The sequence below is a fragment of the Octodon degus genome, unplaced genomic scaffold (genome assembly GCF_000260255.1).
Source record: "Octodon degus isolate 3935 unplaced genomic scaffold, OctDeg1.0 scaffold00282, whole genome shotgun sequence".
Classification (NCBI taxonomy): domain Eukaryota; kingdom Metazoa; phylum Chordata; class Mammalia; order Rodentia; family Octodontidae; genus Octodon; species Octodon degus.
This window is the reverse complement of record NW_004524858.1, coordinates 1,682,238-1,708,690: the sequence shown is the minus strand read 5'-3', so window position 1 is coordinate 1,708,690 and position 26,453 is coordinate 1,682,238. Positions and strand designations below refer to the sequence as shown.

At 57.0% G+C, this 26,453-nt stretch overlaps 2 protein-coding genes across 7 annotated transcripts in view; both read left to right on the top strand.

Moving 5' to 3' along the window:
- Nucleotides 1-7,625, top strand: part of LOC101587295 (vomeronasal type-2 receptor 116-like) — a 38,350-nt gene extending 30,725 nt beyond the window's left edge. The window contains exons 8-9 of the mRNA XM_023707210.1: nucleotides 3,699-3,751; nucleotides 7,494-7,625. Of these exons, the coding sequence (XP_023562978.1) occupies nucleotides 3,699-3,751; nucleotides 7,494-7,625 (185 nt within the window). The remainder of the gene's footprint in view (nucleotides 1-3,698; nucleotides 3,752-7,493) is intronic.
- On the top strand, nucleotides 906-26,450 carry Ddx11 (DEAD/H-box helicase 11). Of its 6 annotated transcripts, XM_004646901.2 has the most exons (27): nucleotides 906-990; nucleotides 7,803-7,950; nucleotides 11,028-11,258; nucleotides 11,501-11,587; nucleotides 11,858-12,015; nucleotides 12,887-12,929; nucleotides 13,412-13,519; nucleotides 13,693-13,780; nucleotides 14,160-14,368; nucleotides 15,494-15,646; nucleotides 16,724-16,770; nucleotides 17,053-17,132; nucleotides 18,004-18,048; nucleotides 18,155-18,222; nucleotides 19,315-19,353; nucleotides 19,503-19,614; nucleotides 19,715-19,846; nucleotides 20,240-20,352; nucleotides 23,040-23,112; nucleotides 23,373-23,476; nucleotides 23,941-24,090; nucleotides 24,347-24,415; nucleotides 24,501-24,601; nucleotides 24,819-24,903; nucleotides 25,178-25,256; nucleotides 25,434-25,588; nucleotides 25,663-25,792. In XM_004646901.2, the coding sequence occupies exons 2-27, from the start codon at nucleotides 7,807-7,809 to the stop codon at nucleotides 25,690-25,692; spliced, it is 2,703 nt and encodes a 900-aa protein (XP_004646958.1). In that variant the 5' UTR covers nucleotides 906-990; nucleotides 7,803-7,806; the 3' UTR covers nucleotides 25,693-25,792. The 6 variants fall into 6 exon arrangements, with proteins under 6 accessions (XP_004646958.1, XP_023562906.1, XP_023562905.1 ...); XM_023707138.1 differs by having other exon boundaries at nucleotides 25,434-26,450; XM_023707137.1 differs by adding an exon at nucleotides 2,085-2,172 and having other exon boundaries at nucleotides 25,178-26,450.
- Nucleotides 26,451-26,453: the final 3 nt, after the last annotated feature.

The following is a 26,453-nucleotide window of genomic DNA, read 5'->3' as shown; positions in this document are numbered from 1 at the left end:
TCACTTTCAGTGCTGAAATACTAGTCCCACTCAGGCTGAGCCAGTCCTGTAGCAAAACCTAAACTCTATTTTGTCATGAGGGCTGAAATCCACCTTGGCCCAGTTACCACCGATTGTGGCCCACCCACTTTTTAGAAGAACCTATTCGCTTTTCCTAAGATGTTTTTCCCTGAAAAACAAGGATGCATATGCATGCCCACTGCAACAGAACTCTATTAGTTAAGCATACTATATATCATAGTAAAATTGGTTTTTAAACAAGGAAACTTGTGAAAAGCCATGATAAATACAGAGCATCGGGGCATCCCAGTAAAAGTAAGACAGGCTAGGACAGGCAGCCCACCAGGCTTCCGCCCACCTGGCACCACGCAGAGTGCAGACCTGGGACCTGGGACACAGAAGCAATGGGCAAGAATTGGAGGCAAGGAACTCGACCTGCAGGTGCCTACAGATAACTTCGGTGCAAACTACAAAACGGAATAGTACTTACAGCTTTTAGAACAACCATTCAGGTAAAAGTAACCTTTCCCAGAAATTGGGCAAATACATAAAGCACTCAATATGTTAAAATCAGCCTTGGCGCTTACTAGTAAGTTGATCAAGTCCAACAAGTGCTTAATGCCTATGTTCGGAGAAAGCGGCAAAAGGTCACTCAGACACCCTGGCACTGCCCGCAGAGTCCCAGGAGGTCGGCACAAAAGACAGGCTTCTGATCAGAGGTGACACCCACAGCCACCGCCAACAGGGACCCGCACGCAGCAAAAGCCGCGCCCGGAGGGCAGTGCGCAAGCGCAGTGACGCCGCGGGGGGGAGGCGGGGTCACAAAGCCCCGCCCCCCGCCTCCCGAGTGCGCCTGCGCAGTGCTGAGGGGGCGGGATGAGGCTTTCCCGCGGCGCTCGGAGGTGACGCTAAGGCGCGCGCGATTCCAATTCAGTTTAGGTTTCTCTCTGGCAAGGGCCCCGCACTGCGTTCCTGCCCAGGGGATGGAAGGTGAGCGAAGCACTGAGCAGTGGCGGAGCTGAGGAAGCGGGGAGCCGGGTCGAGGAAGGTCAGAACTTGCGGCAGTAGGTGGTGAGGGGCTGAAGGAGAGGGGCAGGGCTTGGAGGAGCGAGGGGCGCGCGGGGTGGGAGGTGGGGCGGGGGGGCGGGGCCACATGATGGATGGGGGATTGGCCAATGGGAGAGAGGGGCGGGGCGTGGAGGGCGGGGCCTTCGGAGGCCGGCGCCTTCGGAGGCCCGCGCGGAGTTTAAGGTCGGAATAGCAGCTTGCTGGCCTCGGGCCTTAAACCGGGAGACCTGGGTCCAGCGCTTTCACAGCGTTTCGTGCTCGCCACTCTGGAACTCGCGCACCACAGCCTTGGTGCGGAGTTCCACGGAAACTCCGGGAGGCGGGAGGTCCTGCTTGTGCCCACAGGGGGAAGGTGATAGGCGATGTCCTCAGCAGGGCTGAGTGAATTTCTTGCTGTGGGATTTGCTCTCCCCTGTGCTGCTTCTGGAATACTCCCATCCACTGTTAGCCTCACAGGAAAGGGAAATGACTGCCTTTGTGCCCTTTTGTTTTATGCTGTCATTCTAAAGTCGAATACCTTAGTCTTTTACCTTCCTTATGGCGCAGAGAGCGCGGGTGGGGCAAGACGATGCCCTGGGGGGTGGGGATAGCAGAGGCCTGGCACCTCCTGGGCTCAGCCTCCTGCTGGGTGGATGTGGTCAGCCCCCTCCCCTAGGCTCAGCTCCTGCACCCGTGAATAAGCTGATGGAAATACAACCACACAAGGTGGTTGGCCTTGGGCTGGACACCCCTCTACCCACACCTGTGCAGAGCAGAAACCTCTCGCCACCCCGCCATGCTGGCACCTCCTGGGCTCAGCCTTCTGCTGGGTGGACGTGGTCAGCCCCCTCCCCCGAGGCTCAGCTCCTGCACCCGTGTAAAAGCTGATGGAAGTACAACCACACAAGGTGGTTGCCGTTAAGGACTGGCACTTGGACTGGACCTTCAGGTCAGGACACCCCTCTACCCACACCTGTGCAGAGCAGAAACCTCTCGCCACCCCACCATGTCTAGCTGGCTACTTACCTTTTTATCAGGGTTTTATTAATTACCCTGGAAGTGCTAAAGCCCCTGTCCTGAGACCTGAAAGTGAAGAAGAGCAGAACAGGAGAGGATTCCTCCCAGGTAAGAACGGTGAATAGCGTAGGTTCAGTTAGTGCTGAGAGCTGTGACGAAATAAGTTCAAGGTGATATGATAAAGGTGTGACCTAATGTGGCATGCGTGCATGGGGTGTGTGTGAGTGTGTTGTGGGGGTCTGTGTGTGTATTGGAACGTGTTGAACACTGATAGGTGACCAAATTCGACCTGGAGTGAGCTGAGTCCTGAATATCGGGTCGTCATGTCCGAGGGAGGGGAAGCAGCGATTGCAGGGCCCAAGCTGATGAGGTTGGCTCGGGGCCTGGCCATCGGGCGTGTGGACTGAGCAGCAAGCTATCTGGGTGGAGAGGAGCAGGCAGCACGCGTCAGCATTGTCCTGTGATAGAGGACTAGGAAGCATGAGAACTTTCCCATGGCAGAGGCAGAGGCTGTGTGCAGGCTAAAGAGCTCTGTATTCAGAAAGTAGAAGCAGGCAAAGGAAATCAGCCTGGGGCTCCATCAGGCATCTGGCCCAGCAGCAGAGTGGGCATCCAGGAGTCTCCCTCCTCACGAGGCTCCTCTTGCTGTCTGGAAGGCTAAGCAAGTGCCTCCACCCACCTGCAAGCAACCCGCCCTGCCTGCGACAGGGGTTCAGTGAGTGTCCTGTCAGTAACTGTCGCTTGCTTTTCAGAGAGAGCTCCTGCAACCCCAGGAGCTTGAGGGAAGCAAGGCCATGCGTAGCTGGTTTAAGCACTGCTTTTCCTTTTCCTAGTGTGACTGAGGACTGATTTACTTTCTCCCCTCCCCACCCTCCCGTGCTTTAGCCTGAACCCAGGCCTTTCTGCAGGCCAGTGCTCTGCCATGAGCTTCTGCCCCAGCCAGGAATTGCTGTTTCCTTTTAAAATTAATTTTATTGGTGCATTTTAGGTACACATACTGCTGACATTGATCATGTGGAATGTGTGCCTGTGTGTGACACAGCTTGGCTCTGTTTTCCCCTTTCCCTTCCTTCCCTTCCACTGCTCTTCTCCGTATTTACAGACATTTTGTTTCCATTTTTTCCTTTTATTTTCCCTTTGCCTTTTCCCACCCCTTTCTCTATTCCCCCGTCTCATTTGAACATTTTCTTTCAATTTCACGGTATCTAATACACATTTTGGTGTTTATTTACTCTTTCAGTTTCTCACGCCGCAAAAACCATGCAGCATTTGAACATGTGTGTCCCATTACTTTCACTTAAGAGTGGGGGCTCAGTGTGTGTCCATTTGCCTAGAACTGTCCGAGCTTACGCTTTGGTAGGACTGAGTGGTGCTCCACTGTATCAACCCGTCTTCTGGATGCACTCGGCAGCTGATGGGTGTTTGGGTTGTTTCCAAGATTTACAAAGGTCAGTCTCGTTTTCCAAGGTATTACAAAGCTGTGCCACTATGAACCTGAGCATGCATATATCTCTGTAGTAGGGTGCTATTAATTATTTGGGGATGATGCCAAGAAGGGGAAGAGCTGAGACAAGTGGAACCTGCTAGTTTTTTGAGGAATCTCCGTGCTGATTTTCACCGTGGTTCCACTGCAGGCCCACCAGCAAGGGAGAAGGACTCCTTTTCCCCACAGCCCCGCCTCCAGCATGTAAGTGGTTGATTTCTTGATAATAGACATTTTTTTCTGGAGAAAGATGGAATCAGAGTGTTGTTTTAATTCACATCTCTTGAATGACCAGTAATGTTGAACATTTTTTTTTCATCTATTTATTTGCTATTTCTGTTTCTTCATCTGAGAAATGTGCATTCATTTCAGATGCCCTCTTTTGGATTAGGTCTTTAAATTTGGATAGTCTGATTTTACTGAGTTCTTTATATATTCTAGATGTTAGGCCTTTAGTTGAAGAAGGGCTGGTAATTTTTTCCCCACTTTAGGTTGTCTGTTCACTGTGTTGGTGGTTTCTTTTGCTATGCAAAAGCTTTTTGGTATGGTAAGATCACAGTTATTGATTCTTTGTAGTATTTTCTGTGTAGTTAGGGTTTTGTTCATAAAGTCTTTGCCCACATTTATATCTTCAAGAGTTCAACCTATTCTCTTTTAATATTTCAATCTTTTATCCTTTCGATGTTAGTTTAGTGCATGGTGAGAGATAATGAGTCTAGCTGTAGTCTCTGACCTGTGGAAAGCTAGCTTTTCCCCCACTATTAATTAAAGAAGTTGTCTTTCTTTAAGTGATGGTGTTTGAGCCTTTTGTAAGACAGCAGCTGGCTGAGTATGTTCAGAGTTGTTTCTCCGACCTCTAATCTGTCCAATTGATACTGGGCTCTGTGTTTTTCTCAGTACTGTGCTGTTTTTGTCACAGTAGCTCTGTAGCAGAATTTCATGGCCTGCCTTGCTTTTGTTGCCCAGGATTGCTTTTGGTATCCTAGGTCTCTTCTGGTTCCTAATCAATTTTAGAAAGGTTTTCTTTAATCCTGTGAGGTATGCTATTAGTATTGATTGGGATTACACACAATAGACCTATATACCAGTTTCGGGAGCGTGTACATTTTCACTATATTGGTTCTGCCTTCCTCGAAAGAAAGGATAGCCTTCTGTTGTCTCATATCCTCTTGGGTCTCGTTTTTTTCAAGTACTGTTGTTTTCAAAGTAAAGGTCTTTTACTTCAGTTAATTTATATCTTGTTTTTTGATGCTACTGTGAAGGGTGTTGTTTCTTTCTTAGTGAGTTAGTTATTAATTTTTATACAGGAATGCTATGAGTTTTGTATCCGGCTATGCTACTGAATTCATTTAGTAAATCTAGTAGTCTTTTGCTGAACGTTTTGGTGTTATCTATGTAGACTATCATGTCATGCACAAATAATGTAATGTAACTTCTTTTTGTACTAATTCCTTTTATTTATCTCTCATCTAATTATTCAGATGGATGTTTCCACAACTGTATTGAGCAGTTGTGGTAACAGTGGATGTCCTTGTCTTGTTCCTGAGTTTATCTTTTTTTATTATTTTTTTCTTTTTTGGCAGAATCAGGGATTGAACGCTGACCCTTGTGCTTGCCAGGGAAACACTTATTCTACTGAGCCTTCTCCCCAGCTCCTGTTTCTGACTTTAGATGAAAGCTTTCAGGCTTTAACTGTTGAATATGATGTTGGCTTTGATTTCTCATAGATGGCTTTTATCAGATGGACATAAAGATTGGCTATTCCAACCATCTGCAGGGTTTTTATCATGAAAGGGCTTTGGAATTTGGATTTTGTCTGATAATATGCACAAAATAAATTCAGTGCCTGTGCGTTTACTTAAGCACATTCTGTGGGCTAGAATATGGCCTGTTTTGGTCTGTAAACATCCCGTGCACCTCTGAGAGTGTGTCTGATGTCGTGGCGTGGAGCACTTGTCAACATCTACTAAGTCCATTTGGTTACAGTTTGGGTCAGAACTGACATTTCTTTGTTGATGTCTTGTCTAGTTAATCTATTTTTGATAGTGAGGTGTTGAAGTCCTCCATACAATATGATTTTTTCATGTCCATTCATATTTTTTAATACATTTCAATGCACTGGTATTTGGTGATTGCATATTTACGATTGTTAGCTCTTCCTCTTCAGGTCTGTAGTGATTTTCTTTATCTCCTTTGATCAGTCCTGGCTTGAAGTTCACTTTGTCTGCAAATAGGATAGCTACTCATGCTTTCTTCTGGGTTCCTGTTACATGAAATATTGTTTCCACCTTTTGAATTTTAGTCTGTGAATTGCTTTATTTAAATGTATTTAATACAGAGTCTACAGGGTCTCACTACACAGATCTGACTCATAGTGATCCTCCTGTGTTCAGCCTCCCCAGCACTGGGATTACAGGCGGGCAGGACTGTACCCTCTCCACTCAACATGCCTGGGGGAAGGTCCAGTGCTGCACTGGCGATCGATACCTGTCCCTTCACTTGCCTGAGCAGGTGATTATCCACTGAGCTGTCTCAGTGGTCCTTTATTGGGTTCTTGGGATTAGATTTTTATCTGAAGCCGCATTCGCTTGCTTTGATGCTCGCCCTGATATCACTGCACAGTCCAAGAGGGTCGCTTTCACCTCACTCCATCACACTGCCCCCTGGGGTCGCCTTTGGGGAGCTGCTGATCTGGGCTTGCATCTGCCTTCCTTGTCTTCCCATTTTCTATCTTTTATTTCATGTAATTCCTGCTTTGATGCTTAATAAATTATTCATGGCAGGTATCTTCATTGCTAGTATCTGGAACCCTTAGGAAACGAGTACTTTTCCGAGATGTCTTCCAGTTGTAGCTGGCTTGGGGTTTTGGTCTGTTGTAAGATCCTGCGGCTTAAATTATTGGGGTGACGAGTTGCTGCCCGGGTGGCCTACTGCTCCTGGTTCTCCGGCACTGGCCTGTGGTACTATTTATGGTCCTCAGGTGGTCTCAGTCTTCTCCTATGAGGAAGCGCAACTGATTAGACCAGTTATGTCGCCTTGGCCCAAGTAGCACAGTGAGTAAGAGCAACAGCATCCAACACTCCCCAGCAAATGACAGCCTTGGTAACTATTAAATTGCCACCTTAAACCATACGAACCGTATTTGTAGTTACATAGCAAATCAAAACTACACCAGAGAACTGTGTACCATAAATGTTGCCTCAGTGTGGCAGTTTTACCTTCAAACAAGAAAATTAAAATGGGTTCAAGGGAATCAGAGAAATGGCAGAAAAGGGATTGGAAGCAAGGCTGGAGGACAAAAGAAGATTATGCAGGCTTTGGGCACAGGTGGAGAAGATGGAAGGAACGGGAAGGCAAGAAAGGAAAAAGAGATACAGAAGAAAAGAAAGTTGCTAGGTACATGTTCTGGTATAAAAACAATCCAAAAAGAAAGGAAGAAAGAAAAGACAAAGTTGCAGCCCGCTGGTGCTCGGGCGCGCATTCCTCTAACGCTTGCGGTCACTAGAGGGAGCCTGCCCTGCAGGCGTTCCTAGCGCTGACCTCTGCTGGCCGGCTCCAGGCCGTCTCCTGGCCAGTTACCTGCTCCTGGGGGCCTCTGAGCCTGAGTAACTCACCAGCCCCTAGTCCACAGCGTCCACTGCCCTGCTCCACCGGTGTGCTTCCCTGCGGAGGCCTCGGGGGCCGCCAGAAGTTGTGCCTCTGCAGGCCCGGTGCGCCCTGCCCTGAGCGAGTGTCCAGGAACAAGCCCTGCTGCGCCTGCCTGTTGTGTGTTGCCCTCCTCGTCGCTCTCCTTGGGCCTCTCGTTCTCATTTCAGGGCCTCTCTGAGTCCCACAGACCCACCACCTCCTCGTCCTCCCCCTCTTCCTTTTCTTCCTCCCCCTCCTCTTCCTCAAGCTCCTCTTCCTCCTCTTGCTCTTCCTCATGCCGCTATATTCCATCATCCAGATTCCAGCTGTCGAAGAGGCTGTTTCTCTGCTGCTCACCACAGACAGGTGTCAGAAGAGCATCTGGCTAGGGCTGAGCTGCGGGGAGCTGAGGGTGGCGGCCTTCTTGGGCTCCTGCTGCCGCCGCTGCTGATTGAAGGCTGTGGGTGAGATACCTGACTGTGGACTCAGGCAGGTGTACAGCAAACGGAAAGAACGTGGCCCCCTTGGCCGCAACATGTGCCACCCAGCACACGCGTGGGGCTGCAGCAGGCACGCATGCACTGCTTGTAACAGAAGTAACATGCACTTCTTTTTCTTTCCTCTCTAGAGCCATGGCTGACAAAACCCAGGAAGATGGTGGTGTCAGTTTCCCCTTTCCCTTCCCGCCCTACTCCATCCAGAAGGACTTCATGGCTGAACTGTACCAGGTGTTGGAGGCTGGAAAGATTGGGATATTCGAGAGTCCCACTGGCACAGTGAGTCTGCATGCCACGGGGCGATGGCCGCGAGCGTCAAGCGGCCTTGCTTCGCCTCGCCTCGCCTCGCCTCGCCTCGCCTCGCCTCTGCAGATTCCCATGACTGGGAGTCGCCTGGAGGTCCCACGGTTTACCTTTCTGAGTGCCTGACTCTGCTCCCGCAGCAAGTTACTGTCAAGAAGAATTACTGCTTGCCCCTGTGCCTGCAGGGCTGGCTGCGACCCTTCCTGGTTTGCAGTCTCGTGAGCCTCACCTGGGAACCCGTGAAACCCTTGGTCTTCGGTCCTTGCTGTGTGGACTCAGGTCCAGTTCTCAGTCTCTCTCCTCTTTGTGAGCTGGCTATTTTTGCTCCTGCGTTTTCGGTTTTGTGACTGTGAATCTCTCAGCTTCTGTGCAGCATTAGTGGGCTGTGGCAGGAGCGGGCAGAGCAGTGTTGGTCCAGCTTTGCCTGCTTGTCCCTCTGCCTGCCTTCTGCCTTTCCATCCCCATGCCCTGCTCCCTCCCGCATACTCCCCGGCCCTTACATGCTTTTCTGTGCCCTCATCTCCTGTGACCATCCCTGAGGAAACCCGCCCCTGTGACACAGTTCCTCTTTGTGGTCTGGAGCCTTCTAAATCACACCTCCAAGGCATCCTGTGCCCTGTCGCACTCGAGTGGCATTCTGTTCACCAGCCTGCTTCTGATGTACCCTTCCTCCCACGACCGCCCGAGATGCCTGGTTTCCCTGCAGGGCACTCTCCAGGCCTTCTGTGATTCCAGCACTGGAATGGGCATCCTAACTTGATCTCCAGAGTGCCCTATGTGGCACTGTAGCTCTTGGAGTGCTGCTCCCTAGACTTCACCGCAGAGTGTATTGTCCTTAACAGGATCCTTTACACACTTCCCCTGGGCACGTTCCGGGGTGTCTTGCACCTGCGCACCCCCGCCTCAAGCCTGAGCCCTCTGTACCAGGAGGTGTTGGGAAGGTGAATGAATTTCCCTGCCACCCGGGCCTGGGCATTGGCTAGGGTGGTGCCGCCCAAGATGCCCTCCTTCATCTGGGTGCTCTGGGCAAGATCAGTGAGGTCTGTTCTGAGGCGGGGAGCATTTGGAGCTCTGTTTCATTTCCTGTTTTGGTACTAGGGATCAGGAAGGTCCTGCCTTCCCCTGGTGAGGCAAGTGCTCCTTCCCCATCCCAGCATTTCACCACACAGCCTTTCAGCAAGGTCCTCCCCAACTTGTTTCTTTTCTGTCCTTCTTTGCAGTGCTGGGGAGGATCCCAGGGCCTCACGCATCCTAGACATGCGTTGTGTCACTGCGCTACACTATTCATGCGCTCTGTCTGTGATTTTTGTTTTCTTTTTGCTGGGTGGAACTGTGTGGGCCTCCCTTGGCCCTTTCATCTGTGTTAGAGCGGACCCAAGGGTAGTTTGGACCCGGAGCTCCAGGACTTCCTCAGTTGGCTTGCAGTTAGAGGGAGGACACTGAGCAGTTGTCTGTCCCTGCGTGGGTCGTTGTTACGGTGGTGTGGCAGTGGATATGGTCTCTGGCCATCCCTCACCAGTGAAGCTCTAGACCTTTTCAGGGCGAAGTCCAGTGGAGGGTGAAGATATAAAGACAAGAGTTAGGAAACAAAGCTAAAGCGAGGCGGAGCCCCCTCTCCGCATGGGAGAAAAGGGACAGCTCAGTGGCTAATGCGTGTTTATATCCTGGGCAGGTCGATGTCACGTGATACCCCGTTGCCCAGCAGCCTGTCTGCTTGGCTTGCTGGGGCGTTCCTTGTCCTCGGAGCTGGAGCAGCCTGGTCATGGGGCTCACCTGGGCGGTCTTTGTTCTCAGGCTTGGCCTTGCCTTAGCCTGTATGTGATCGATCTGCGGCATCAGCCGCTCATACTGTCCTGGATGCTGCCATTGAGTCTCAGAAGCTGAGTGAAATGGGTGTGAGGCTCTTCTGAAGCCGCGTGGTCCGGCCCCTGGGCTGCAGCTTGCTCTGGCTCCGGGCCTTTCAGGGTCTCCTGGAAGCTGGTAGCTTCCGCATCTCCAGAGAATGATGATCTTAGGGTTACTTTATGTGTGTATGGACACGCCCAGCCCCAGCCGCCTCCCTGCTGTGTACTGATGTTCTTCAGATCCCACTGGAGGCAAATGCCTCCAGGATCTTATCTAATTAACTCATTTCATTGCTTGCCCCAAAAGCGGATGTGATTCTCCTTCACCCCTTCCCACATACATGTGTGGTAGCACACGTGACAAGGTCACCCTGAGCGCCGGAGCTGGTGAGCGGGAGCCAGGAGGAACCCAGGCAGCCTGGTGGTGGGGTCCGGAGCCCTAGCCGCTAACCTGCGCCTTCTCTCTGGTGCACACAGAGCACTGTCTCCCCATGGTGCATTCAGCTTGGAGCAGGCTTGGAAACCATCCAGATGCTCTGAGATACTCTGAAATGATAGCCTGTCTGTCCCCAGACAGAAGGGGAGGCCTGAGCCAGCCAGGTGGGCCTGGAGCATGGCAGATTGTGTGGACCTCTGTGTGGCCCCTCTGGGCTCTGGAGCACAGGCTCCCCTGAGGCACTGCTTGGCAGGAACCCATTGTCTTGTGCTCTTGGGGCCTGACCACCAGGGGGCAGCAGGGCAGCCCTACTGGAGGCTGCAAGGGAAGGGTGTGTCCTGGTCCCTCTCCCTTCTTTAGGGACCCTCTTCACCCTCTGTGGCTGCATCCTGACTCCCCCTTTCCCTGAGGACAGTGTCCTTAGGAAGGATCAGGCTCCTCCAGCCTCAGGTTCTCTTATCTACGTGATCCTGTCTCCAAATAAGGTCGCATGGAGATGGGCAGGAACATCCCCATAGCAGCATTAGGTACCACCTAATTTTTAAAGCCAGAGCTTTGAAGCCCCTCCTGAAATGGGGAACGCCCTGTCATTGCACCGCTCGGAAGGCTGGAGGTGTGGGTCAAGGGGCAAGTGAAGGGCCAAGACCCTGCTTCAGAAGTGGAAGAAATACTCCCTGGGGCGGAGCACTGGCCGGAGCGAACAGGGCCCCAGGGAGCCCACAGGCAGGTGAGGCTGGCGCTGCGCCTGTGTCCCAAGCCATGTCTTCCCACAGGGAAAGTCTTTGAGTCTCATCTGTGGGGCCCTGACCTGGCTCCGAGACTTTGAGCAGAGGAAACAGCAGGAAGAGGCGCGCTGTCTCCTTGAACCTGGAGCCGGCCCGGTGCCTGAGGGGCAGGACCCGCGCCCTGCGGCCCCCAGCACCTCCAGCCCAGGAGGAGAGCCAGACTGGGTCACCCAGTTTGTACAGAGGAAGGAGGAAAGGGACCTGGCTGAGCGTGTGAGGGTGAGTCTGGGTGGCGTCCTTGTGAGCCGAGGTTCCCTGTCCCCATTCACCGCGCCCTGCGCGGGTGGCTCCCTCAGGACAGGGAAGGGCTAGCTGAGCAGGCCTTGGCCTGGGCCGGTGCAGACTTCCGCCCCATGCAGCCAGCTGACTTGCTGAACTCCATTGTCCCAGGGGCCTACCGCAGCCCCGTGTTCTAGTGGCCGGCAGGGTCCCACAGGCATCTCAGGGCCGTGTCCCCCCAGGAGGAGCAGCTCAGGAGGAGGAAGCGAGAGGAGCGACTGCAGCAGACACGCCACAGTGCGCAGCTCAAGCACACAGCCCGGCGCCGGGTGGGTGCCCTCATCCTGCCTTGTCACTGAGGACACTTGCTGGGTGGCCCGGCCTCAGGCTGCACTGTGTCCCCGAGGGCCAAGTCTTCTTCCCCAGCTTGGCCCCTGATGGGTGGAGATGCGGAGCCTGGAACTGGGCTCCTTCCCCGAGAGCAGCAAGGCTGCATCCATGGCCACGTGGGGCTATCTTTGGTGACAGCCAGGCTGAGGCCCAGGGTGTCGGGGACCAGGGCCTCTGTGCTAGGCTTCTGCTCTGGTCCTGCTGTTCAGAGGCAGGAAGAAGAGGAGACTGAGGCCCTCCTCCGTCTCAGCCGGGAAGTGCTGTCTGAGGGGCCTGGGACGGAGCAGCTGGAGCAGCTGGAGCCTGGGGAGGAGGAGCTGGTGCTGGCAGAGTACGCGAGTGACGAGGAGAGGAGGGCAGCCAGCAGGTGAGACAGCACTGCCCGTCACCCTGCGTCTCTGCTCCCGAAGGGGGAACACCTGTGGCATGGTGACCCCAACTCTCAAGGCCTCCCTGCTCCTGGCCCTGGTCCTCCTCCTCCTCCCAGAGGCACCAGAGCAGAACGGGAGGTACCTCCCTAAGCGGCGCCTTGCCCAGGTCCCTGAAGGACTCCCGAGAGTCTCCTTTCCCACTGAATTCCTCCAGTACCCAGGCGTGTGCCCTCTCGTCTCTAGGCTGGACCTTCCCTAACTTAGGGCCTGGTGCTGCCTTCCCACTGTCCCAGGGTCCTGTCTCCTCCCTTGAAAATGTCTCCCCCTCCTGCAAGGCCCAGGAGTTGCTGTCACAGCCCAGGGTTGGCACCCCACTGCATTTCCCTGGAGACTGTCGTGTTTGAATCTGTTGTTCCATCTTCCTCACTCATGGGGCCTTCGGCTATGGCAAGGGCCAGAGCCTCCTGCCTGGGGAGCCTAGGTCCAGTGCCTGTCACGCGGGGCTACATCCCAGGCCTTTCTTAATTGTTTTTGTTTTGAGTGCAGACTCCTGGGTTGTGACTTGGGCTTGGGGACCCGGGGCTCCTTCCCCTTCCCTTTCCTGCCCAAGTTCCCTGGGTGGCACAGACCCAGGCAGCAAGGGAGGGGGGGCCACAGTGTTCAGGGGGCCTGGGCCATGGGCCTGGCGGCTGTGGGGAGCCTCACTGCTGGGAGAGGCTCTGCCATCCCTCTGCCGAGCTCCCCGCCAGCCATCCGTCTGGGAGTAGAGGTCCCTTGGCAAGGGCCTGGGGCTTATTCCTCTGGTCACTTACTAGCCCTCAGTGAGCTGAGTGTGCTGAGGGAGCACTCTCCTGTGTTCCATCTCAGGGTGGATGAGGAGGAAGACCTGGAGGAGGAACACGTCATGAAGGCAAGATGCCCAGGCTGCTGTGCGGGGCTGCCCTCCACGCATGCGTACACATATAGACATGCTTGCGCACACTCACGTGCACATACACACATGCGCACACTGGTTTTCTCTTCCTGTCTTCACTCTGAAATGCCAGAGGGGTGGGAGTGTCCATCACAGCCTCCACCCTTTGGGAGAAGCCCTCCCTCCACACTGTCCCTAAGACTCGGGGACTCAGCCACAGGACTGGGCAGCAGTGGGGACACTGCCTGCCCACCCTAGCCCCCACACCCTGCCAGAGGCCACAGCCGGCTCAGGCTCGGCCTGGCTGCAGGCGCATGGGTGGCCTCCCCAGTGCCATGTGCTGTGGGGTGGTGCTGTCTCGCTTGGCACCTGCCTTTGCAGCCGCCTCCCTGTTCCTGCAGGCTCTCAGGCCTCTGTTCACAGAGCATTTGGGGCCGTCCATGTCCCCCTTTGACTTTCCCTTCCTGTGCTCTGAGCAGATTTACTACTGCAGCCGGACGCATTCCCAGCTGGCCCAGTTTGTGCAAGAAGTTCGGAAGAGCCCCTTTAGCAAGGAGACCCGGCTGGTGACCCTCGCTTCCCGGCAGGTGAGCAGCATCAGGTGCCCAGCCCGGTGCCCCGCGCCCATGTCTTCTGGTCCCAGAATGGGGTGCTGCTGAGGTGCTGCGCTATTGGCACACGGCCATGCCCTGCCTGCCATTCCTTGGGCCGAGAGAGTCCCTCACCACACCACTCCTTCGCCTCATCCTCTTGGCTTTAGACCCTGTGTGTGAATGAAGAGGTGAGGAGCCTGGGCTCTGTGCAGCTGATCAACGACCGCTGTGTGGAGATGCAGAGACACCAGTATGGTAGGCGCCATGACTGAGTGTGGCCGTGCTGGGGTGGGGACAGGAAGGCACAGGACGGTGCAGCGGGCTCAGACCGGGGGCACAGGAGTGTAAGAACCCAAGGTCCAAAAGCAAATAACGGAGGGCAACCCTGCCCCTCTCCTAGAAGGACAGGGCATGTTAATTTCTGGGCCTTTGCGGAGCTGAGTCTCTGGCTTGGGGATGGATTTACGGGCAGTTATGGAAGACATAAGGTAGCACTGGATGACACATCATCTGCATGAGCTGATGACACTCCTGGGGTCCACCATGGGAAATAGTCTGTGTCCCCAGCCCTCTCTTGGTCTCTGAGACACTCGCGTCTTTCCCATCCTTGCTACTGGGCCTGTGCCTCCCACAGAGAGTAAACACAGAGCAGAGGCAGACATGCCCAAGAGGCGCCGGCAGGAGAGCCTGGCTGCCTGCCCCTTCTACAACCTCGAGCAGACGCAGCTGCTCCGGGACGAGATCCTGGTGGAGGTGAAGGACATGGAGCAGCTGGTGGCCCTCGGGCGGGAGGCCCGGGGCTGCCCCTATTATGGAAGCCGGCTCGCCATCCCTGCAGCCCAGGTGAGTGGGGAGGAGCTCGTGCTCATGAGGGGGACCCTGTGCTGCTTCGTTCTGGGAAGGGGCTGCCCACAGGGCCAAGTTGTCAAGCTCTGCAGAGACCCGAGGGCGGGAGGCAACACTTCGGTGTGGCACCCTGAGCTGTGTGGGTGCTCGTGGACAACCTGAGGACCGCTGCTCCTCCCCACTCCATCTCGGGCCTGGCCCCGGCCTTCTGTGCTGTGAGATGGCCTTCATGAGTGCTGGACCTGCTCACAAGCAGACAGGAGGAAGCCCAGGCACTCGGCATCTTGAAGTTTTAGATCTGCCCTCGTGGTGTCCCCTGGTGTAGCCGGGGTCTGCCCGTGACACTCCGGCCAGGGAGGAGGGTGACTGGCCGATCTTGTCCCCGTGAGCAGGCAGCGGTGCTCACGCCCCAACTTGGACCTCGTGTTTCCTGGATTCTTGGTGTTTCTCATTGTTTGTCAGTAGTTTAGCTGGAGAATCTTTCCTCGTTTTTGCGGTACTAGGGGTTGAGCCTGGGCTTCTGTGCTAAGCTGTGTCCTGCCCTTTTTTCTGAGACGGGGTCTCATTAACTTGCTGAGTTTCACAGGGCCGGGCTGGTGCTCGCCATCCTCCTGACTGCCGCCCCGCGTGCCAAGATGAGGGACGTGCGCTGCCATGCCCACCTGGTGAAGGCCCTGCAACAGCACGCACAAGCATTGACAGAATGCGTTTGCTTGTTTTGGTTGTCCCCCTCCATGCCTCAGCCCTCAGTTAAGGCCGTTTATCGAGCCACGTGGCAGATGAGGAGACCAAGGCTCGGTGGCTAGAAAGCTGTGTGCACAGCTGCGGCACTAAACGTTGGTGTTGGTGGCTGGGCCCTCAGAGCCACCTGGGGTCTCCAATGAGGATCAGCAGCTAGGTCCCCGTTCCTTCTCATCCTCGGTCCCTGGTCCTCTTCTGGGTCAGTCAGCTGTAGGTCCTCCGTGTCCACTTCTGGGAGGGGCTGGTGCTGTAGCCACAGGTCTATGTGGTAGCGCTTCCTCCTGAATCTCCCTACACACAGTCCTGTCAGGTCGGAGGCAGGTGGCTGGTTCCCTCCAGGATGGGCCCGGCCACCTCCCCAGCAGCCACCTCTCCCCGTAGCTGGTGGTGCTGCCCTACCCGATGCTGCTGCACACGGCCACGAGGCAGGCTGCGGGCATCCGGCTGCAGGGCCAGGTGGTCATCATCGACGAAGCACACAATCTGATTGACGCCATCACAGGCATCCACAGCACGGAGGTCAGCGGGTCCCAGGTAGGTCAGCCTACATGGGGCTGTGGGCCATGGGCCTTCCCCAGGGACCTGGTCCTTGATTCCTCTGGACTCTTGATTCCAGTACTTGGCAGAGTTACAGGGAGGCTGACTAGCCAGCTGGGATGGTGGTTAGTGAGCAGCAGGAGTCCCTGGTCATTGGGTCTTGTTAGTCATTTTCTTTTCTTTTTTTTTTGAACCAGGGATTGAACTCAGGCCCTTGGGCATTTTTTTTTTTTTTTTAACATATTTAGTACAGAGTCTTAGTGCACAGCTTGGACGCAGTGGTCCTGCTGTTTTCAGCCTACCCACCGCTGGGATTACAGGCTTGTGCCACCACACCTGGACCCCATGGCTGGCTTAGCACACCTGGGGGTAGGGCTGGGGTGGCATGTGGTGCTGTGGCTGGAACCTTGGTCCTTGCGCTTGCCTAAGTAGGCACGCAGCCCACTAAGCTGTCTTACTGGCCTTAGTCTCATTACTTTTGATGCTGCTTGGCAGGGGTCTGATTGGAGCATATGCAAGGACCCTGCAAGTTTCCCTAAATAATCTGTGCCAGCTGCCTCTGCTCTCTACACAGACCCTCCCAGGGCGGGGGTCCTTGTCAACGCTGGGAGCCCAGAGCATCAGAGGCTGAGGCCTGTGCCCGAGGTTACACAGTGCAGAAACAGGAACCTGGGAGCTGACCAGGTTTCACAGCTGCTAACCGGGGCCAGGGTGACTTAGGCCAGGCGGAGGTGGGTACCATGAGTATCACTCCTGGGAAACCCACCCAGGCCTTTCCCAGCCCAGTAAGAGCTAGCGGGAGATTCCTGACCTGAGGGTATCAGCCTCTCGCTCTGCCTGGCCTGGAGGCGGTATACACTGTGCAGAACTTCTGTCCCCTGGGCTCCTTGAGCCCAAGGGCCACAAACTCATGCATCATGGGTTCCCAGTTCCCACGGCCGGTCACCGTGGCAGCTCCTGTGAGTCCCGGGCTGGCATTGCCTGGGCATAGTGTCAGTTCTCCCAGGCACAGCCCTCAACTGCTTGTCCAGAGCCTGGCCTGACCTCAGCCTGTTGTCCATGCTCTGCCCTCAGCTGTGCCAGGCCCACTCCCAGTTGCTGCAGTACATGGAGCGGTACAGGTGAGCCGCGGCCCCGTGTTAAGGAATGGTCCTGCTGGCCTCCAGAAGGCGCACTGGACTTACCGTCCCCAGCCTGGTCATGCAGGGCCTCCTTGCTGTCTGGGTCACGTGTCAGTGGTGGGTGCCCCCGCCATTCCTAGCCTGCTTGGGACAGGGCTGCTTGCTCCTGAGGGGTGGCTGTAGTTGGTGGCCCAGTCTGGGGGGCAGCAGGCAGGAAGGCCTCACTTGGCCAGCAGAAGGGCACTGGGGGAGCCCCCATTCGATGTCTGGGTTTCTCCTCAGAAAGCGTCTGAAGGCCAAGAACCTAATGTACATCAAGCAGATCCTGTATCTGCTGGAGAAGTTTGTGGCTGTGCTGGGAGGTAGGCAAGCACCCCGCCGCTGCCTTTTCCTGGGATGCCAGTGGGGACCCCGAGGCTTTCCGTGGGTACCAGCCATTTCTCGGTCCTTGACCTGCGCAGGGCCGCGTCCTTCTGCTTGGTGGGGCAGCTGGCCCTCACAGCTCCTTTGTGTGTCCACGTTCTCTGCCCTCGTCCTTGTGCTGGAGCCGAGCTCAGGACCTTGCACTTGCCAGCAGGCACTGGCTGCACCACTGAGCTGCATCCCGGCCCCTCCGTGCACCTTCTTCCACCATACTCTTCTCCACGTGTGACAAAGTGCTTAGCGTTCTGTGACCAAATTGTGGTCTTGCAGCATCTTCAGTGCTTTGCATGGCCACAGTTTCATTTGTCCCATGTAGGAGTAGCCCAGGTGTTTGAACCCTGGTTCATAGATGAGGGGCCGAGGGCAGAGGTGTGCTTCTTGTGTGTTCCTGCTGGAGATCCCTGGCATGGGGATCCTGGGGATCTGTGCCTGTGAAAGCGGGGAGCCTGTGGGGTTCTGCGGCAGGATCTGCCCCACACGGGGCACCCAGCCTCCTCTGCCCTGGCCTCTGCAGCCCACAGCCTAGGCAGCCCCGTCTGCTCCCTGCATTGCACACAGTGAGTGGGTGACCGCCTGCCTGCCCAGGCTGAGCTGTGAGGGCAGGGAAGCGGCTTCCATGTGCATCAGGCCCATGAGGCAGCCTGGTGCCTCCTGCCCTCTCAGTGGTTTCTTTGTGTGCTTTAAGTGACCAAAAGCACAGCAGCCCCTGGGGCATGTTGAGATTGTGGGTGCGTGGTCCTGAGGATCGTGGATAGGAGACAGCAGAGAGGCGTGGGCAGGCAGCTCCCACTATGACTGTTTATTTCTCAGGGAACATCAAGCAGAACCCCAATACACAGAGCCTCTCTCAGACAGGTGAGTAGGGTGTGCAACGGCCCAGAGGTCCTGGCCTGCTCAGTGACCAGAGCCTGTAGCCAAGCTGGGGGCCAGCACGCGATGCTCTTATCTCATCTGCTCTCAGGGACAGAGCTGAAGACCATCAACGACTTCCTCTTCCAGAGCCAGGTGGACAACATCAACCTGTTCAAGGTGGGGGCACCCCTTGTCTTTCCCTCCAGGTGTATTGTGTGTCCTTAGTGCCAGCCCTGGGCAGCCACTGCTTAAGACTGCTTAAGAAGGAAGGAAAAGCAAAGTCCCCGACATCTAGCAGTCAGGTCTGGGGACCCAAAGAACAGGCACAGGAAATTCCCGGACCTCCCAGTGGTGTGCATGGGAATGAGGCAGCCTCGGCTCTGGGGCCAGGCTCCGCTGGCTTGGTGGGAAGAGGAGCCTTCTCAGGGTTACATGGACACTGCTGTCTTCTACTCCCTCCTCCATCTCGCCCTGGAGGCTCGGGACCTGTCACAGCCTTGGACCCTGGAGCCATGTAACAGTGCCCTGAGTGCAGGCTGAGGGACATGCAGCCCTTTACTCGCTGCCCCGGGTGGCACCCTGCCCTGCCCCTTACTACTGCCTTCCTCCTGCAGACAGGCTTTCCCGACTTAGCCTTGTCGCTCACTGCTGCACAGTCACCTGTGCTCCTTTCTCCCCTGGAGTCCCACGTGACACAGTCCCCAGCTCCCGGCTGCCCCAGCCCCAGTCCCAGCTCGGCCCTCCCTCAGCTGTGACTTCACTTCCCAGCAGGCTGTGCTTCCTCCTGCCTTTGCCCTGCCTGCCAGCTCCTGTCTGTCCCCTTCTTTTAGTTGGGTTCACAAAGCACAGTTCAGTGGATCCTCACTGAGGGAAGGAACCTGCAGCTGGATTGACCCAGCTGTGCGCGGCTCCACACCAGTCACCCTGTGCTCTCCCAGCAGGAGTGAGCCCCAGGCCTCGCCTGCTGTTTACCTTTACTCCTAGGGTGTCTTTTTGTTTTTACTTTTAAATCCAACTCTGAGTTCCTCAATGTCCAGCTCAGCTGCTGTCACTGGAAAGGAGAGCAGAGGGCCAGCCTCTGTTGTCAGGGGGATCAGAGCCCCAGGACAGTGTGTGAGGAGGCCACGATGTAGGGCTGTGCTGAGCCACTTGGTGATGCCGAGCTGGGGTGGCAGCAGAGGAGGAGAGGAGATGGGCCGGATGGGTGGGGGGCCAGCCCCAGGGCGTGCAGGCTGCAGCTGACACCTTGCGGCGGTCTCACTTTTGCAGATACAGCGATACTTTGAGAAGAGTAAGGTCAGCAGGAAGGTACGGTCGCTTCCCCAGTCTTCATGGCCTCATCCTCCTCCTGGGGGACCCCAGCTCGTCTCTGTCCCTGATCCTCAGGCTGAGGAGGGCACGGGCTGCAGGTGTCTGGAGTCTCCATGTCTTGCTGTCCCCTCTGTCCTCCCCACCAGCTCTGTGGCTTCACAGAACGCTACGGCGCCGTCCTCCCACCACCCCGGGAGCAGTCGAGGCTCTCTGGGCTCCAGCACTTCCTGCAGAGCCTGCAGCCTGGGGTGACCGAGGGTGAGGCAGAGGGCAGGAGGATGAGCTGGGCTGCTGGATGGGCAGTGCTGGGCCCAGCCTCACACAGGGCCCATCTGCTGTCTTCCTCCTGCCTGTGCAGCACCCGCTGCCCCCCTGGAGGAGGCCGAGGTCGGGGCAGTGCGGGCCGCCTCCCCACTGATGCACATTGAAGGCTTCCTCGCAGCCCTCACCACCGCCAGCCAGGACGGCAGGGTCATCCTGAGCCGCCAAGGTACCGAGCCCCCCCAGGGACTCCAGCACACGCACCTGTGCAGGCTTAGCAGGAAGGAGCTAGGCAGTGGGGTGACTCATGGCTGCTCCCAGTGGCCAGGGTGGGCAGGGGCCCTAAGGGGGAGAAGCCACTTTCTGGCTGTGTGACCTGGACCCATATCTCTTTGCTCTGACTCTGCTGGTGTATGTGTGTGTGCATGTGTGCATGGGTGTGAGTGTGTGTGTGCAAGTAAGGGACACGGCAGCACTGTCAACCATGGCACTCTTCACAGAGGAAAGCGGACCGGGCTCCCTGTGCTGGCCAGTACGTGTCCTTCGGGGCACCCAGGCTCACCCCTGTGCCGGGACTCACCCCTGTGCCAGGCTCACCCCTGCCTGTCTCTGCTCCCTTCAGGCAGCCTCAGCCAGAGCAGCCTCAAATTCTTGCTGCTGAACCCAGCTGTGCACTTCGCCCAGGTGGTGAAGGAATGCCGGGCAGTGGTCATTGCAGGTGGCACCATGCAGCCGGTAAGTACCCCAGCCCGGCCTCGTGAGCCCCACGTGCCAGGGTGGCTCCAGAGGGACGCAGCGTCAGTTAGGTGTCCTCCCTGTCTGCTCCCCTGTACACTAGGTGGGAATATAGAAAGTGTCACAGCCGTTCTGTGTCCCAGACCCTGGGTGCCTCTGCCATGCCCCTTCCTGCTCCGCCAGGGAGGTGTCAGCCTTCAGAGTTTGTCGTCACAGAGATGATTTAAGTTTCGTGGTAGACGGCAGGGAGAAGCACAGTGGGGGAGAGCGGCTCAGGGTTTCATGCAGAGGTGAACGATGTCGCCCGTCACTGCAGTGGCCTTTCTGTGGTTAAGCTTTCCAGCTGTGCATGTGTCTTGAAAGTGAGAATGGAATTACCCATGCACACGAGTGCAGTTGGCCTGTCCACGCAGGAGCAGAGTAGCACAGGTGTCTTTCCTCCTCAGCAGGGATAAGCCCCCCATCCTCGTTACTTGTCTCTCCTTGCTGACAGAGGGGAAGGCTTTGTTTCACTCACAGTTGGCAGAGGTTTCAGCGTGTAATCGACGGGCTCCAAGGCAGGGTGGCTCGGCAGAGGGGCAGCACAGAAGAGAACCAGTTCATGGCAAGCAGAGGTAGCAGAAGCAAGCAGGGCAGGGAGAAGAGCGGCCTCCTTCCATCCCTTGTGTTGTGCCGGGTGCTGGGATTGGGGGGGCACTGCGCCAATCAGCAAACGATTTAGTCGTCAGCCGGCCTCCTCCAGGCATTGCATCCGTCATCTGCTCTGGATTGAGCACCTCTGAGGAGGCCCCTGGGACTGCATGGGCTTGGGGGACGTGCAGACCCAAGCCGAGCATCCCGTGCTTCCCCGCTGTTCACCTGTCCTAGGCCCTGTCCTCCTGTGCGCTGTGGGGCTGCCCAGGTCCTTCTCTGAGCAGCCCCACGGGGAACAGAGCCGAGTCTGCCCAGAGCTCCTTCCCCGGCTGCACAGCCTGGCAGATGCATCTTGCCAAGTGCCTGGCTCCTGAGAGCCGCCCCCAGCCTCTGTGCCTGGGAAGGTCACCACTGTCACACTCCTTATTCTTATTGCCGAGATTTCTAGACTTTTATTCACCCTGCGCCTCAAAGTTGTCTATAGTCATTGTTTTGCTGGTCAGATTTTCTCAAAGTTGGCACGAGGTGCCCATGCCAACCCAGGTCCTGTGGACCAGGCCAGATGCCTCCTCATTTTCGTGCACAAGGGAGCAGTGTTTCAGCAAAAGGCAGTGTGGGGACCTTGGTGCCAGGGTGACTGCTGCTCCCCGCCATCACTGCGCAGCCAGGCTGCAGGACACCTGGAGAGGCATTTTGCAAAGCCTAAATGGGTATTGATGTTTCTGAACAGAATCAAAGAACTGACTGATTTGACTTCATAGTTACAGCTCTCAGGGCAGGCAGAGCATGGTGGAGTGTGTAAATGTGTGTTCAGTGCTACAGAACGGTGTCTGTGGTATGTGGTTTCTGAGTGAACATGCGGTTTCTTATTAGGTTGACATAGCTGTTTGGTGGATCTCTCCGTGTACTTCCCATATGCTTCAGCAGCGCATCCCTACTCCTAGCAGGAACCTTGCTGTGGAGGGTTCAGTGCTTTGCTTCGCGTTCCGCCCTGGCAGGGGTCAGGGTCAGCTGAAATCAGGCTGCTCTCTGTGTGCTGCACTGGTGTGACAGCTCACTGGCAACTGCTTGGTTCCTTTTGGTTAGTTTGCCTTTTTCCCTTTTGACCTGATTATGTCTTTAAAGCATGACCCCCCCGCCCCCCATGCAGTTCAGACCTACAGCTCTCCCACAGTCTCAGGGACTCTCCCCTGCTCCCCCGCCAACTTGCTCCTACCGCTGGGGTATCTTGTTCAGTGGCTGGTGCTGCAGCTTTCTGGTGACCCCATAAGGTGGCACCGCAGGGTGTTTGGTTTCAGAGGTTGATTGACTGGTTTGCCCTAAAAGGAGCATGTGCCCTCTCTCGGATCACCAGGAAAGGCGGCGCCATGCCTGCTTGCCTGCCTGCGCGCTGGCAGTCGCTCTCTGGTAGGTGGCGCGCTGCGGTCTGCAGGCCTAGCGGCCGCAGGCACATTAGAGGACCAGAGAGGCGGCGGCTGGGCGCCTTTAGCAGGGGCCTCCCTCCCCCGTGGTCTCACTGTGCACACAGCTTCCCAGGGCAAACCTCTGCAGGGTTAAGTTTACCCTCCGAACTGTGTTTTCAGAGCAGCCTCCTCCATATGGAATTGCTGCCTTTACAGAAGCGCAAGTACCTCTAACCTGTGAACGCTGTGCAGTGCCCCTCCCTGCGGTGGTGACTGTTGTGTAGCCCACACAGTGCCTAAGGAGGCCGTCGCTCCATAGGGGTCTTTGCCGCTTTACTGGGTGATTCTTCTTCCAAGTAGTGACTTCAACCCCCAGCCAGGGCCGAGAGCCCTGTGTCCACTCAGCGGTGTCTCTGTGTTCTCAAAGCCCTCTGAGGAGGCTGCCAGCCAGGCGTCCGAGCTGCTGGTTGCTTGCTCCTTCAGTAGCAGCCACGCCCGGTTCTTCAGTGCCGTGTCCTGGCTGCCCCCAGCCTGCGCTGCTCGCTCCGCCCCCTGCTGAGCCTCCATGCCCCATGCCAGGGCCTGCCATCCCGTCCCTAATCCCCTTCCCCAGTTCCCTGGACGTCACGCACCTCCAAACTATGGCTGCAGGTGTCAGCCTTCCGGGAGCAGCTGCTGGCACACGCAGGGGCAGAGGTGGAGCGAGTGGTGGAGTTCTCCTGTGGTAAGCCCCTGCATTCTGGGCGGGGGAGCCCGAGCCCGCACTGTGACCTCTGCTCGCTCGGTTTTGCCACTTGCTAGGCCCTGGGTGGGGACACCACAGGTGGCTTGTCACCAGCTTTCTTCCCACTCTCACGATCTGACCTGCCGGCTGCATCACCCACCTAGACTGCACCCAAGGGGCCCCTATCTGGGAGGTCGGCAGGGAGCATCTTCCCTGGTCCCTGCCTTGGGAAAGTTTCCATCTGCTCTGGGGTCTCACAGGTCACGTGATCCCGCCGGAGAACATCCTGCCCCTCGTCCTTTGCAGCGGGCCCACCAGCCAGCGGCTGGAATTCACCTACGAGAGGAGAGAGCTGTCTGCAATGGTGGGTGCCAGCCGGTAGGCTCCACAGCCCTCCAGGGCTCGGCGCAGCACTCGAGGGTGTGATGGACAGTCCTGGCACTGGGGAAGTGGGTCCGGGGTGCCCGTTCCAGCCAGCGCCTCATGAGTGCCTCTCCATAAGGTTTCTCAGGGAGGGCATGGGCTGCTCCCACCCCAGAGCCACTCAACAAATTTCCTTCAGCCCTCCTGCTGTCCCTTTAGCACCAAGTGAGTGTGTCTTCTCTGGGGTGCTGGCATAGGTCCTGTGTCGAGAAGGCAGGCAGTCACCATGAGGGCAGGGTGTGTGTGTGCCAGGCAGCTGGCACATCAGCCTTCCCCGAGCACTCACAGAACCAGGTGGCCATTGCCCTCCCAGGCCTGGCCATGCCCTCAGCCGGCCCAGCCCTCGGCTGGCAGCCCAGGCTGTGGTGTCCCGGGGCCACTCCACAGGGTCCGTCTGCCTCCTAGGTGGACGAGACGGGGCGCATTCTCTGTAACCTGTGCAACGTGGTCCCTGGAGGGCTGGTCTGCTTCTTCCCTTCCTACGAGTACCAGCGCCAGGTCCTTGCTCACTGGGACAAGAGTGGCCTGCTGGCCCGCCTGGCTGTCAGGAAGAAGGTAAGTGGCCCTTGGCCTGGCTCCCCTCCTCTGAGGCTGGCAGTGCCCCTGGAAATCTGGCCAGAATCCTCACGTTCCCTAAACCTGGAGGGTTCTGCCTCACACCACTTGTATCTCCGATCTTTGGGTCCCAGCCAGAGGGATCCCCAAAGCTGGACAACCTGAGGGTGGCTGTGACTAGGGTGCAGATCAAGCCCTTGAGCCAATGGAGACCCCATGTTCCTTGGCCCTTTCCTTGGAGACTCTGTCCCTCCAGATCTTCCAGGAACCCAAGAAAGCTAGCCAGGTGGAGCAGGTGCTGGCAGCATATTCCAGGTGCATTAAGGTGAGGGACAGAGGCTGGGCGAGGGTCACATGGGCCGGCATCTTCCCAGCCCTGCCACAGCGATCTGGCTGGGGTCTCTCTGCAGAGCTGTATCCAGGTGGGAGGCCCGGTTACCGGGGCCCTGCTCCTCTCTGTGGTGGGAGGCAAGATGAGTGAAGGCATCAACTTCTCCGATGACCTGGGCAGGTAGGTGTGCACCTCTTCCCTGCTTGGCCAAGACCCTGCACCCTGCCTCAGTCTCCTGCCACCAGGTCTGCACCCAGGCCAGATGTTCAGGGTACTTAGGGGTCAGTGAGGGTCCAGGTGACTGGTGCAGGCACACTGAAGCCTTAGAGATGGGGCCAGGGCCAGATAGGAGAGCACCGGGCTGTCTGAGCTGCCACCTGCCTCGCCTGCCCTCCAGGTGCGTGGTGATGGTGGGCATGCCCTACCCCAACATCAGGTCCCCTGAGCTACAGGAGCAGATGGCCTACTTGGACCAGCGCCTTGTGAGTCCTGCGGGGGCCCAGGGGGTTGGGGGCTAGAGATGGAGAGCGGGCACCACTAGGGCTGGGAGTGTGAGGCTCTGCGCCATGGCCCTGTGCGCACGCTGCCTGTCCACCTAGATGTGGGAGTGCACCCTGCCCTCTGGCTTCTCCACAAGGTCACCTGTCACACCTTCTGCTGACCTGGGCCAGGGACCTGAGTCTTCCCCTAGGGATGGGGCACACCAGACAGGAGGGGACATACACATCCGCTCACCCGTCTCCCTTCCCATCACAGCCTAGGAGCCCAGGGCAGGTCCCCCCGGGGAAGGCACTGGTGGAGAATCTGTGCATGAGGGCTGTGAACCAGTCCATAGGTGAGCAGGGGCTGTCCCGGCCCTCAGCTGGATGGCAGGGAGGGCGTGACACGGAGGGAGACCTGAGCTGCTGGCTCTCCCACCTGATGGCTGGGGGTGGGGGGCAGGGAACACAGGCTGTGTGCCATGGGGAACTGAAGGCAGGTTTCACTCGGAGCCCTGCCTCTGTGCCACCAGGCAGGGCCATCCGGCACCAGAGGGACTTTGCCAGCATTGTGCTCCTGGACCAGCGGTACACCCGGCCCTCTGTCCTAGCAAAGCTGCCAGCCTGGATCCGGGACCGCGTGGAAGTCAAAGCCACCTTTGGTGCTGCGTTCGCCGCGCTGCGGAAGGTCAGGACGGCCCTTTCCTTCCCCGGGGCCTCCAGCCTGAGGTGCAGTTCCTCACAGCTTCTTTCTGTGCTCAGTTTCACAGGGAGAAGGTGGGGTCCTCCTGATGGCAGCCATGTCACCACCTTCCCTAGTCCCTCCTGTGCCTGCACACAGACTTTGGGGCTCACACCAGCTCCCCAGAGGGCGCTCCACAGCAAAGCCAGCAGGGGTGGATTCCACACGACCCTCAGGCACGGCAGGTCCTGCCATGCCCAGCCCAGCCCCCTGCCTGCCATGGAGAGCGGAAGGCTCCATCCCCTGCGGCACCCACCTTCCGAGCTGAGGCTCACCCTGCCTCTGCTCTTCCTGGCCAAGATGCGCAGAGACCGTGTCTGCCCCTGTGACCCTCCGTGGAGAGGTGGCCATCCCTCCTTCCAGCCACGCCTGCTCCCAGCACCCTCTTCTGGGCCCAATCCAGAGGAAGGGGCCTTGGTCCCCTGTGACTTTTACACCACTGCTGGACCCCGCAGGGAGGACAGGCCGGGCTCCAGAGGTGTCTGCGTCCCACCCGGCCAGACCTCCTCCTGCACCATAGCCTGCTGGACCCCCTCGCAATTCCTGGTGCTTTTCCTCGCCACGCCTCCTCAGAGAGGTTGGTGCTGTGGTTTGGGGGACGGTGGAGTAGGGAGCCCCTAAAGCTGGAGAGGGACCACACATGCCGTAGGAGGAGGTGCTTAGGGGAGCCACACAGCTGCTAGGCAGAGTTCAAATTGACATCATCCTCCTGACTAGAAATAAACGTGCTAAGGCAGTCGAGCAGCTCCTCTCTGTGGGAGAGGGCTTCTGTCTCATCTTTATTTTGCCATCCTCTCGCCAGACACCCCCC